Source organism: Scyliorhinus torazame, chromosome 12 (genome assembly GCF_047496885.1).
Source record: "Scyliorhinus torazame isolate Kashiwa2021f chromosome 12, sScyTor2.1, whole genome shotgun sequence".
NCBI classification, from domain to species: domain Eukaryota; kingdom Metazoa; phylum Chordata; class Chondrichthyes; order Carcharhiniformes; family Scyliorhinidae; genus Scyliorhinus; species Scyliorhinus torazame.
The window spans coordinates 185,945,858-185,958,853 of NC_092718.1; the positions used below are offsets into that span (position 1 = coordinate 185,945,858).

Here is a 12,996-nt window from a genome sequence, read left to right on the forward strand (position 1 = left end):
GATATACAGCAAATTGGTCTCTGGGGTGAGAGGGTTGTCTTATGATGAGCAACTCAGTAAATTAGACTTATATGCTCTGAAGTTTAGGAGAGGCAATCTCACTGAAATCTGGAAAATTCTGAAGGGGCTCAATTGGGTAGGCACCAAGAGATTGTTTCTGCTGGTCAGAAAATTTAAAATACGGTGGGGCAACGGTCTCGCGATAAGGGCAAACAATTAGAATTGAGAGGAGGATAAATTGCTTCACTCAAAGGGGTTGTGAATCTTTGGAATTCTCTACCCAGAAAATTGTGGATATTTTGAGGCTGGGATAGAGAGAGTTTTGGTCTCTCAAGAATTAATGAAGATGGGGAGCAGGCAGGGAACGGATTTGAAACTGAAAATCAGCCATAATCATACTGAATGGTGGAGTCGGCTTGATGGGCCATATGATCTACTCCTCTTATTTATTTTATTCTTGGATAACATTAGGTTTGAATCAACTGTACCTGGCACATTTATCTTTACTATCTGCTAAAAATGTATTCAGTTACCCGTCTTTCTACATGAAAACAATCCCGGTTGGTTTAAATCTCTCTTGTAACATCCACGTGCTAGGTGAAACAATGACCTTGAATTTGTAAGCAAATTTGGGGTTCTTAACTTATAACATTATATAATTCATACAAGTACATTTCAAAACTCACTTCTGCAACTTTAGGTGGAACCCCATCTCCAAGTACTTCCCTGACAAAGGCTTGTTGGCTCATATAATAAGAAAGTCCACTGGTTCTCTTGAAGGCATCTTTTAATCTTTTCAGTTCTATATCTGTAACTGTATCAAAGGAAATATCAATTAGTCTACATGTACTGCGCAAAACTGAAGATTGGAATCAACATTATAATTTTTTGGGGGTTATATTAATATTTTAAAAATACAAGAACTTACTGGCGATTAGCTACTTTCATGGGAGAGTCTTGAAAATGGAAAGCATTCAAAGGCTATAAATACCCACCTGTTGGAAGCCTTCTCGTGGCCATTAGCCATTGCAGGATGCACTTAAGAGTCAGAGTTTTTACAGAACAGAAAGAGGCCCTTAAGCCCATTATGTCCACGCCAGCCATCAAGCACCTATCTACTCTAATCCCATTTTCCAGCACTTGGCTCATTTCACATGCTCATCTAAATATTTCTGAAATGTTGAGGGTTTACCTCCTCTCCACCCTTCAGATAGTGAGTTCTAGGTTTAACCACTCTCTAAGTGGGAAATGCTTTTCCTCACATCTGCTCTAAACCACCTGCCCCTTACCTTAAATCTATGCCCTGTGGTTATTGAACCCCTCCGCTAAGGGGAGGAGTTCCTTCCTATCCACTCAATCTCTGCCCCTCCATTTTGTACACCTCAATCAGGTCCCCACACCCTCAGCCTTCTCCGCTCTAAAGGAAAACAACTTCAGCTTATCCAGTCTCCCAAGAGTTGAAACTCTCCAGCCCAGGCAACACCCTCTGCACCCTCTCTGGTGGACATTGCAATATATTTTTCACATATATCTCGTGTTCACCTCCCAAATTCACTTTTAATTTAAACTTCCCACCACTATTTCTTCTCAGTATTTAAAATACTCAGCAGAATGCCCTTCCAAATCCTGAAACAGCAATATTTTAATTCCAAAATAGCTAGTCTAGTGAACTGTATGCCAAGGAGACAGAAAAGCCTTGCTAAGTGTCCAATGTTTAACATTCCGATTTCACCCTACCTCATACGTAACTGTAAAACCTCAATAAATAATAATAATAACCTTTATTGTCACAAGTAGGCTTACATTAACACTGCAATGAAGTTACTGTGAAAAGCCCCTATTCGCCACATTCCTGCGCCTGTTCCGTTACACAGAGGGCGAATTCAGAATATCCAACTTACCTAATAGCAGGTCTTTCGGGGCTTGTTCCACAGGAGCATCCGGAGGAAACCCAGACACAGGGAGAACGTGCAGACTCCGCACAGACAGTGACTCAAGTCGGGAATCGAACCTGGGACCCTGGGGCTGTGAAGCCATAGTGCTAACCACTATGCTTCTGTGCTGCCCACGTTTTAGAGTTCATGCTATTAGGGTTCATCATATAAAGACTGCTGATATTTTCATTCAGCTGTCTGCAATAAGAAAACAAAATTTGTGTTCTCTTTTGCATTATGTCCACTTTAATAGTTTTTTTGAGCCTTGGTCAGGCCCTTTTTTTAAATAAATTTAGAGTACCCAATTCTTTTTTCCAATTAAGGAGCAATTTAGCGTGCCCAATCCACAAACCCGGCACATCTTTTTGGGTTGTGGGGGTGAGACCCACACAGACACAGGAGAATGTGCAAACTCCACACGGACAGTGACCCGGGACCGGGATCGAACCCGCTGATAACCAATGTGCCATCGTGCCACCCCGATGTCCACTTCAACTGTGACAGTACATTTAAAGATGTTATACTTCTTAACAGAGGGAGAATTTTGAGTTAAACAGGAACCTCCATAACAAAGGACAGCAATCTGGTACATGGATAAAACTATTTCATAACAGTCCCCAAACCTTGGTCTTGCATGTGAAATACTGTAACATTCTTGGAACAGAAAAGTTAATGATAGTATGATACAAATAAGTAAGAGAGCCAGTTCAGCTCACTTGGTTAGATAGCTGGTTCATGATGCAGAGCGAGGCCGGCATGTGCAGGTTCACTTCCCGTACCGGCTGAGGTTATTCATGAAGATCCTGTCTTCTCATTTTGCCTCTCACCTGAGGTGTGGTGATCCTCAGGTTAAATCACTACCAGTCAGCTCTCCCCCTCAAAAGGAGAAAGCAGCCTATAGTCATCTGGGACTATGGTGACTTTACATTACATTTTACAAATGCATTCAATGAAATCAATCTCACATTAGAAAGCTGACTTGCATTGAATGGTATGCATGGACATTGGTGAATAATTATCACGATTATGTAAACTCAATTCTAGTTGAATCATTCAACTATCAGGATGGGTGGCATGATAGCAGTAGTTGCCACTGTTGCTTCACAGCGCCAGGGTCCCAGGTTCGATTCCAGGCTTGGGTCACTGTCTGTGTGGAGTCTGCACGTTCTCGCTGTGTCTGCGTGGGTTTCCTCCGGGAGGTGCTCCAGTTTCCTCCCAGAAGTCCCGAAAGACGTGCTGTTAGGTAATTTGGACATTCTGAATTCTCCCTCTGTGTACCCGAACAGGCACCGCAATGTGGCAACTAGGGGTGTTTCACAGTAACTTCATTGCAGTGTTAATGTAAGCCTACTTGTGACAATAAAGATTATGATAGTGAATTGGATGGCACGTGGTAATTTTTCATATAACAATTCCGATATTCCTATTCAACAGTGCGCCAAAACAATTCTTGTACACGTAGTATCCTCCATTTTGCCTTTCCTGTGTGCCCATAAAGAACAATTTTACATTGACAGATCGTTGCAGGCCAAAGTTTCTTCGAATTTACCCCTTTATACATCTAATGGCCATCTTGATTACTATCACATGCCTACCAATTAAAAAATTTTACACTCAACTTGTCTATTACTGTGATCATTTTGAACACCTTTAATAAATCCCTTTTCAATGAAGGGATATCCAATGCAAAGCCTTATCCACCATGTATTAATAATAATCTTTTACGTGTCACAGGTAGGCTTACATTAACACTGCAATGAAGTTGCTGTGAAAATCCCCATGTCATCACACTACACCACCTGTTCGGATACACTGAGGGAGAATTCAGAATGTCCAATTCACCTAACAAGAACGTTTTTTGGTTCTTGTGGGAGGAAACCAGAGCGCCCGGAGGAAACCCACACAGACACGGGGATAACATGCAGACTCTGCACAGACAGTGACCCAAGCCGGGATAGAACCCAGGTCGCTGCCGCTGTGAAGCAACATTGCTAATGTGCTATTTTGGTGGTACTTGAAATGTGGTAACAGGTCTCTTATGTATATACATGCTCATGAGCAACGTGTTGTTACTAATAGTGGTATCGTTGGGAACAATGAGACAGATTAAGATACAAAAACTCAAATATATATATTTTTTAAGTCTATTCATATTTAATAAAGAAAATGAAAACCAATTGAAATTACATCCAACACTATTTTGAAATGTTGTTGTTAAAAATAACATTTTGGCTTGTGTCAATGCACGTGAAAACCCTATGCATGGTTCACAAAGCACCAGGTGACAGACTAGAAATAAAAACAAAAACATGCTGGAAATTCTCAGGTCGGGTAGCATCTGTGTGAACAGCTCTGAAGAAAAGTTATCTTGACCAGAAACTTGAACTCTTTCTCCACAGATGCTGCCTGGCCTGCTTGAGTATTTCCAAAATGTTTTTGTTCTTATTTGAGGTTCCCAGCTTCTACATCTTTTTGCTTTTGGTATTAGGTGACCAAGGATTGTTAGCCCAGTCACCACTGATTAACAAAGAATTTTAAACTAAAGTGGAAGAGTTCAATTGTCTACAATTTTAAGTAACAAATTTGGGGGAAATTAATAGTTTAAAAAAGACACAGGTTCTTATACTTATTTTTAAAATATGCAATCAAGTAAGACATTGCCACCAAATGAAATTTTCCCTAGTGAGGTTGAATCCTAAACTTGACTCCAAGGAGAGCATATTACCTAGCTGAGTCAGATAACAACGAAACAACTTACCTTTATATTGCACCTTTCACAACTGGAGGACATCCCAAAGCACATAACAATCAAGTACTCTGTACTTCTGAAATGTAGTCACAGTTAGGGTTTTTTAAAACTCTAATAGAACCTATTAATAGTACCTGTTTGTCACTGAATAGCTGTGAAATTAAGATATGTTCTAACCATAAGATTGTATTGTGACATCAACAGATTATGTAACTCCTATATAAATACTATCCTGTTTGCAGATACACCAAGTTTTTACTTCGAAATCCTGCATCATTGGGGCATATGCTTTTGAAGAAAGAGCTGTAGTATATATTTAGTTACGTAAACAGGAACGATGTGTGTTTTGAGATCATGGTAATAATCGACTGTGCAGTACACAAGTAGAGCGCATAATAACACCAACACATTATGCTTAGATGGTGGATGCTTAGATCTATAATTTTCTAGATGCCAATTCCTAACATCAAACTTATAATAAAATTAGGAAAAATCCAAACAAAACAAACCAGACCAAGCCAACATTAATTTGTCAAGTGAAAACTGGAACAAGTAGACCAAAACTCAGGGAGGTACCTCCATTTTACACAAACATCAGATCAGGACTCTGATTCAGTTGTATGTACACTTGAGCAGCAGGAATGGCACAAAAAGCCAAACAACAATGATACAATGGAGCTCGTTAAAGAAAGAATGGAGCACATTGGACTTCCGGTGGCGGCTATGAAGGAGTAGGTTGCACATTTGGTGGCTCCTGCACGGATCGGAACATTGGACCTCATCACGATTTTTTTGTCGGATCTGAAGTGGAAAATTGATATTGGATGCAACTGTGATGAGGAATCCTACATCAGTGCATGGAGAAGCGGACCAGGAGTGCTCGCAAAGGAAGAAATAGGCGAATGGAGAAAGCTTGGGCTGAGGCTGCAGCGGGAGAAAGCATGGCGGACGACCGGAGTTCTGACTCGACGACCCAGCGGTCGACAGAGCAGCTGATGCAGTTCGCCAAGCAGAAACAGGAATGCTTGAATCCAATTAAGGAATCGATTGCGCGGCTGGAACTCAGACTGGATGCTCAAGATCAGGCGATCCAGAACGAGGAGAAGGCACTGACTGAGCAGGAGGAGCACCAAGCTGCAGTGTAGTTGGAGGTAGGGATGCTGAGAGACCAGCAGAAAAGGCTCCAGGAGAAGGTGGAGGACCTAGAGAACAGGTCCCGCCGGCAGAACCTGAGAATCGTGGGTCTCCCGGAGGGATCCAAAGGAACGGACGCAGGGGCCTACGTAGCGGGTAATGTTCGAGAAGCTACTGGCTGAGGGGACGTTCACCCAACCCTTGGAGGTGGACAGGGTGCACAGAGCGCTAGTGAGGAAGCAGTGTGTAGGTGACCCACCCCCCCCCCCCCCCCCCCCCCCCCCCCCAGAGAGCAATGGCGGTGAGATTCCACAGGTACCTGGACAAGGAGTGCAATCTACAGTGGGCCAGGCAGACACGGAGCTGTAAATGGGAGAACAATGTCCTGCGTATATATCAGGATCTGAGCATGGACATGGCCAGGAGAAGAACAGGGTTCAATCAGATTAAATCAACCCTTTTTAAGAAGAAGGTAAAGTTTGGACTGCTGCATCCGGCCCCGTCTTTGGGTCACTCACGAAGAGCAGCATTTCTACTTCGAGTCACCCGAGGAAGCAATGGACTTCACTAGAAGGAAAGGGCTGGTAGCAGACTGAGGAGTTTGGACTGAACTTTGCTGCAGAGTTAATGTTTTTTTTTTTTTTAAAGTTTTTGTTTTTTGACATTACTTGCAATGCCTTCTGTATTGATTTGGGGTCTGCGGGCGAGCTGTGCGAGTTAAAATTTGCATTTCCACTGATGGGGGATGGAGGTGTGAATGGTAGATGTTGGATCTTCTTTTTGATTTTCTTTGTGTTTCTTTTGGGCAATTGGGTTGGGATTGTTTACGTTTGCATATGTGTGGGTCCGAGCGAGGGGCGGAGGGAACAATAGGTGGGAAAATGTCTGGCACCATGGGCATGGGCACCATCTCCAGCCCAAGCTAGCTGGGCGGGTTAGCTCACAGAAGTGCAGTGGGGGGTGAGCAGATGCGATGCTTGTTGAAGGGGGCTGTGTGTATAGTGCTGTTGCTGGGGGGGGGGGGGGGGGGGGGGGAGAAATGTTCTGCTGACAGGGGAGGGACTTTTCCTGTGGGACAACAGGGGGGTCGGGGACGGAGGCTGTCGGTGGGGCAGGCCTGCGGGTGCGTGGGGCGCGTGCTGGAGACTGGTCCAAGAAAGGTTTGGCTGATCGGGGGGGGGGGGCGATGACATGGAACATAAAGAGGGCTAAATGGGCTGGTTAAGAGGGCGCTCGTGTATGCGCATTTGAGGGGACCGAAGGCAGACGTGGCAATGTTGCAGGAGACACACCTTAGAGCAACTGACCAGGTCAGGCTAAGGAAGGGATGGGTCGGACAGGTTTTCCACTCGGGGCTGGACTCTAAGACTAGAGGGGTCGCAATCCTGATTAATGAGCTAATTCATTAGAGATGGGAAGAATAGTTGCTGGAGGGGTTGCCGGTGGTACTCGCGAATGTGTATGCGCCGAATTGGGATGATGTGGAGTTCATAAAGGAGGATGCTGGGGAAGATCACATGGGACTTTTAGCTGCTGAGGAGGTGTGTGGGCAGCTGACAAAATGTACCTAGAACTATCTGGAAGTCAACAACACGGGGGAAACTTCGGCTGCAGTGGTCTGGGAGGCGCTGAAGGCGGTGGTTAGAGGGGAGCTGATCTCTATACGGGCCCACAGGGAGAAGGCAGAGCAGAGATGGACCATAGGTCGACAGGAGGTAGGCGGAGACCCCAGAGGCAGGGCTTCTAAGGAAACGACAGAGGCTACAAGCGGAGTTTGGCTTGTCAACTACAGGGAAGGTGGTGGAGCAGCTGAGGAAGGCGAGGGGGGGCGATCTATGAATATGGGGAGAAGGCCAGTGGAATGCTTGTGCTGCTGCTTAGAAAGTTCAGGAAGTTTGGGAAAGTAAGGGGCAGGGATGGGAACCTGGTCGGAGATGCAGCTGGGGTCAATAAGGCGTTCGAGGAATTCTACAGCAGGCTGTATGAGTCGCAACCCCCAGCTGGGCCGGAGGGGATGTGGCAGTTCTTAGGGAGGCTGAAGTTCCCTAAAGTTGATGAAGAGTTGGTAGAAGTGCTGAGGGCCCTGATCGGGTTGGAAGAGATAGCAGAAGGGCTGAAGGCCATGCAGTCGGCTAAAGCCCCGGGACCGGATGGGTACCCCGTGGAGTTTTACAAAAAGTTCCCTGGGATACTGGGGTCACTGCTGATGAGGACATTTAATGAGGCAAGGGAGAGAGGGGGGCTTCCCCACATTATGTCACAGGCCACTGTCTCATTGATCCTGAAGCGGGATAAGGACCCGGAGCTATGCGGGTCCTACAGACCGATCTCCCTACTAAATGTAGACACCAAATTGTTGGCTAAGATCTTGTCAAGGATTGAAGACTGCGTTCCGGACATGATTGGGGAGGACCAGATGGGATTTGTTAAGGGGAGGCAGTTGGCGGCCAATGTAAGAAGGCTCTTGAATGTAATTATGATGCCCCCAGAGGGGAGGGATGTGGAGGTAGTGGTCGCAATGGCTGCAGAGAAGGCATTTGACCGGTTGGGATGGGATTATTTGTGGGAGGTACTGGGGCGGTTTGTATTTGGGTAGGGCTTCATTGACTGGGTCAGGCTGCTGTATCAGGCGCCCATGGCAAGTGTTTGGACGAACAGGCTGACATCGGGCTATTTTAGGCTGCACCGGAGGATGAGGCAGGGACGCCCCCTCGCCCCGCTGTTGTTCGCACTGGCCATAGAACCGCTGGCAGTTGCGTTGAGAGCATCAAGGGGCTGGTCCGGGAAGGGGGGGGGATACAGAGTCTCACTACACGCGGATGACCTGCTCTAATATGTGTCGGACGCGTTGAAAGGGATGGAAGTAATTTTGGGGATTCTGGGGGATTTTGGCCGGTTTTCGAGTTACAAATTGAACATGAGGAAAAGTGAGATGTTCGCAATCCAGGCAAGGGGAGGAGAGGTGATTGGGGGAGCTGCCGTTTCGAGTGGTAGGGGGAAGATTTCGGTACCTAGGCATCCAGATGGCGTGGGAATGGGAATGGATTCACAAGCTAAATCTGGCCCAACGAGTAGACCAAATGAAAGAGGATTTTTGAAGATGGGACGTGCTCCCGCTGTCACTGGCTGGGAGGGTACAGGCAGTGAAAATTGGGGGGGGGGGGGGTCGATGTGGGAGTGAGTAGGGGCGGCATCATGTAAGGGCACTAGCTTGGGGGCGTTGGTAACGGCGCCTCTGCCGTTCCTGCCGGCATGCTACTCCACCAGCCCCGTGGTGGTCGCGGCCCTGGGGGCAGTGGAGGAGACATGTGGGAGCAGAGGGAGCTTCGATCTGGTCTCCAATTTGCAATAATCATCGGTTTGTCCTGGGGAGGTTAGATGGAGGATTCCGGAGATGGCAGAGAGCAGGGATCGTGAGGATGGGAGATATGTTTATAGAGGGAGCTTTCCCAGCCTGAGGGAACTGGAGGAGAAATTTGAACTGACAGAAGGGAATGAAGTTAGGTACCTGCAGGCGCGGGAATTCCTACGCAGGCAGGTCTCAACCTTCCCGCTCCTACCACCAAGGGGGATACAGGACAGGGTAGTTTCCAGAGTGTGGGTGGAGAAGGGAGGATTTCGGACATTTATAAGGAACTTATGGGGTCAGAGGAAATGCAGACCGAGGAGCTGAAACACAGATGGGAAGAAGAGTTAGAAGGAGAGATAGAGGATGGTCTCTGGGCAGATGTGTTGAGTAGAGTCAACACGTCCACAACATGTGCCAGGCTCAGCCTGATACAGTTTAAGGTTGTTCACCAGGCTCACATGACAGTGGCCCGGATGAGCAGGTTCTTTGGGATAGAAGACAGATGCGCAAGGTGTGCGGGAGGACCAGCGAACCATGTTCATATGTTCTGGGCATGCTCGAAGCTCAGGGGATTCTTGCAGGGGTTTGCGGATGTCATGTCCAAGGTGTTGAAAACAAGGGTGGCGCTGAGTGCAGAGGTGGTGATTTTTGGAGTGTCGGAAGATCCGGAATTCCAGGAGAAGAAAGAGGCAGATGTTCCGGCTTTTGCCTCCTTGGTAGCCAGGAGATGGATATTATTAGCTTGGAGGGACTCAAAACCCCCGAAGTCGGAGACCTGGCTAACTGACATGGCTAGCTTTCTCTGTCTGGAGAAAATCAAGTTCGCCTTGAGAGGGTCAATGTTAGGGTTCGCCCGGAGGTGGCAGCCATTCGTCGATTTCTTTAGGGAAAATTAACGGTCAGCAGAAGGGGCAGGGGTTTAGAGTAGGGGGTTAGAAAAGGTGGGACCCGTGAGAGAGTAAGATGGCTTTTGCACTATGTTTATAATTGTATGTACATTGTTTCTTCTGTTACTGTTATAAAACCATAAATACCTCAATAAAATGTTTATGAAAAAAAAGAATGGAGCACATTAAAGAACATTTATGATAGTAATACGAGTGTTGCACTACTTCCAATCCCAGTAAATAATTCCCACTTTAATTACCTCCACAACATAACACAAATGTATTGTTGGATCCCCATGAAAATAAATCCAAATCTTTTGTCATGTTGAAAAAATTGACTTTCTGCTCAACAAAAAAGATCCTTCTACAAGTCACATGACCACAGGAAGCTGGAAACAACCAACAGAAACTACAAGAAAATAATTTCTCTTTCAGTCTGTGGAATCTCACACCTCAACGTACAGACCCCTTGTAACCAACAAAAGCAGAGGAAGTGCAGATGAATTGGCTCCCCAACCTGAACTATCACAAAAGAGAGAGAGCAAAACATATTATGCCTGCAGAGCTGCGAACATTGGGATTGTTCAGGTCCAATTCAAAGGGGACCATTGAGGAAACAATGGAATTCTGGCCAGAAGCACAGAAACTGATCAATTAGCTGCAATTAACCATTGGGTCCCATGATTCAAGCCTCTGGCCTTTTGGACAGTTATAACATTACATCTTAGGTCTCATGGGCAGTCTGCTGTTTAACATCCAACTGGTGAACCACCAGAAAGCAGAACTCCAAAGTTCTGCTTCTTGAAGCCCATGTCTGGTGGAAAACTTTTTAATCATTGCCTGCAAAATCGACCGAATCTCAGTGTACCTACTCCATCCTGTGGCCTCAACACCAACACTGGACTTCAGTCAGCTGAACTCTAGTTCCTATGTGAACGGTTTCCTCATTAGAGTCAAAGACTCTGGAAATCATGTGAGCTAATATTCATTTCTGTGTTTCTTGTACTATTACTATTCATTTTTTTCTATTCCCTCCATATTGTGCATTTGCAGTGGAGAGGAAGTTGCGAACACTCCTCCTCTGGCTTGTAATGTGAAGTTTGAAATAATCTAATCTTCTGAGTTAATCATAATGCAAGTTTCCTGCGAGTAATAAATTAGATCACACAAACAGAGGATTTGGGAAAACATGCCACAGCATACTTTAAAACCAATTCAAAACACCTCCTGCTTATGGATTGTTGATGCAAAGAAAGTAGTACAGTTTGCCTGTCAGTAACATTATTCTTGGTTTTCCATCCTTCCTTAAAAGTCAAATTTAAAAAAGTAATTCATATTATTGTTGGAATCTGAGAAACATGGCACAGTAGTTCACTGTTGCCTCTGTGTCAGAAACCAAGTTTGATTCAGACCTTGGGTCACTGTCTGTGGAGTTTTCACGCTCTCCGCGTGGGTTTCCTCTGGGTGTTCTGGTTTCCTCCCATAGTCCAAAGATGTGCAGGTTAGGTGGATTGGCCATGCTAAATTACCCCTTAGGGTCCAAAGATTAGGTGTGGTCACAGAGATCAGGCGAGGGCATAAGTAGGGTGCAGACGTGATGGGTCGAATGGCCTCCTTCTGCATTATCATGATTCTATCATTAGCAAAGCAGTATTATTTCCCATCCTCAGTTTATAATAAATTCATTTAATTACATTTCTCAACTTCTTTTTTGTTCAGAGGATGTAGGCTGGGCCAGCATTTATTGCCCAGCCCCCATTGTTATTACTAGCCCATCTCCTTCTTCAAGTCTGAGTTAATAGGTTCAGGTAGTCAGGGGGCCTTATAATCCTTCCATACCTCATTTGCACTCCTCTAAGAATGGTGGTAGGCTCGGTCATTGCAGGTAAAACTCCTGGGTATCGTTTTATCCTCTCTCTCCATTCCTTGATATTGAACTGCTCTTTGCTGATTCACCAGTTATGGTGATCAGTTGTTGTTTGATTTATCCTGCATTTGTTCCCCTGGGGTGAGCCAACGCAGTGCTTGCCTTCATAGTATTTTTTCTCTTTCATTGTGTGGCTCATCGCAACACACATGGAAGTTCACTTTTCAATAATGGAACCTTAATTTCCACGTGCTTCATAATCTTCCCAATTTTTGATTACTTTCTCCTTTTCCAGTTGTTTTCAAACTTATGAATCTTTTCACTCAGCTCAACAACACCTCTGCTAAGTTGAATTGTTTATGAGTGAGTTGTAAGTTTAACAACTATGCCTGGGCATTCAGTTCTTTTCAGAACCTTTCTCCAATTGCTCCTTAGACTTTCAATTCATTCATCAGATCTTCCATCTGTTCTGAAGAATTTACCTTCTCTGATTTTAAAGTCTGGATTTGCTCTTCGATACTGAACATCTCATCCTTCATGTTGTTCACATTGGACCGAATTAAGAGTAGATGATCAGTTTTGATTGCTAATTCAGCTTTCAACAACTATTTTGTTCATAGAATTTACAGTGCAGAAGGAGGCCATTCAGCCCATCGAGTCTGCACCGGCTCTTGGAAAGAGCACCCAACTTAAGCCCACCTCCACCCTATCCCCATAACCCAGCAACCCCACCTAACCCAAGGGCAATTTGGCATGGCCAATCCACCTAAACCACACATCTTTGGACTGCGGGAAGAAACCGGAGTACCCGGAGGAAACCCACATATACATGGGGAGAACGTGCAGACTCCGCACAGACAGTGACCCAAGCCGCGAATCGAACTTGGGACCCTGGAGCTGCGAAGCAACTGTGCTACCGTGCTGTGGGGGAGGGAAGCGGGGAGGAGGGGGCTGTTGATCAGCAATTCCTTCAGCTTTCCAGGATTTTGCACAATGCTTTCTGGAGACTTCTGATGCTCGAAACTCGTTCTTTTTTTAAAAATATATTTTATTGAAAATTTTTGGCCAACCATAAC

General features: G+C 45.4%; 1 protein-coding gene across 2 annotated transcripts in view; it reads right to left on the minus strand.

Moving 5' to 3' along the window:
- Positions 1 to 12,996, minus strand: part of usp32 (ubiquitin specific peptidase 32) — a 269,634-nt gene that overhangs the window by 236,641 nt on the left and 19,997 nt on the right. For both annotated transcript variants that reach the window (XM_072469512.1, XM_072469511.1), the window contains exon 2: positions 687 to 814. In XM_072469512.1, coding sequence (XP_072325613.1) covers positions 687 to 814 — 128 coding nt within the window. The remainder of the gene's footprint in view (positions 1 to 686; positions 815 to 12,996) is intronic.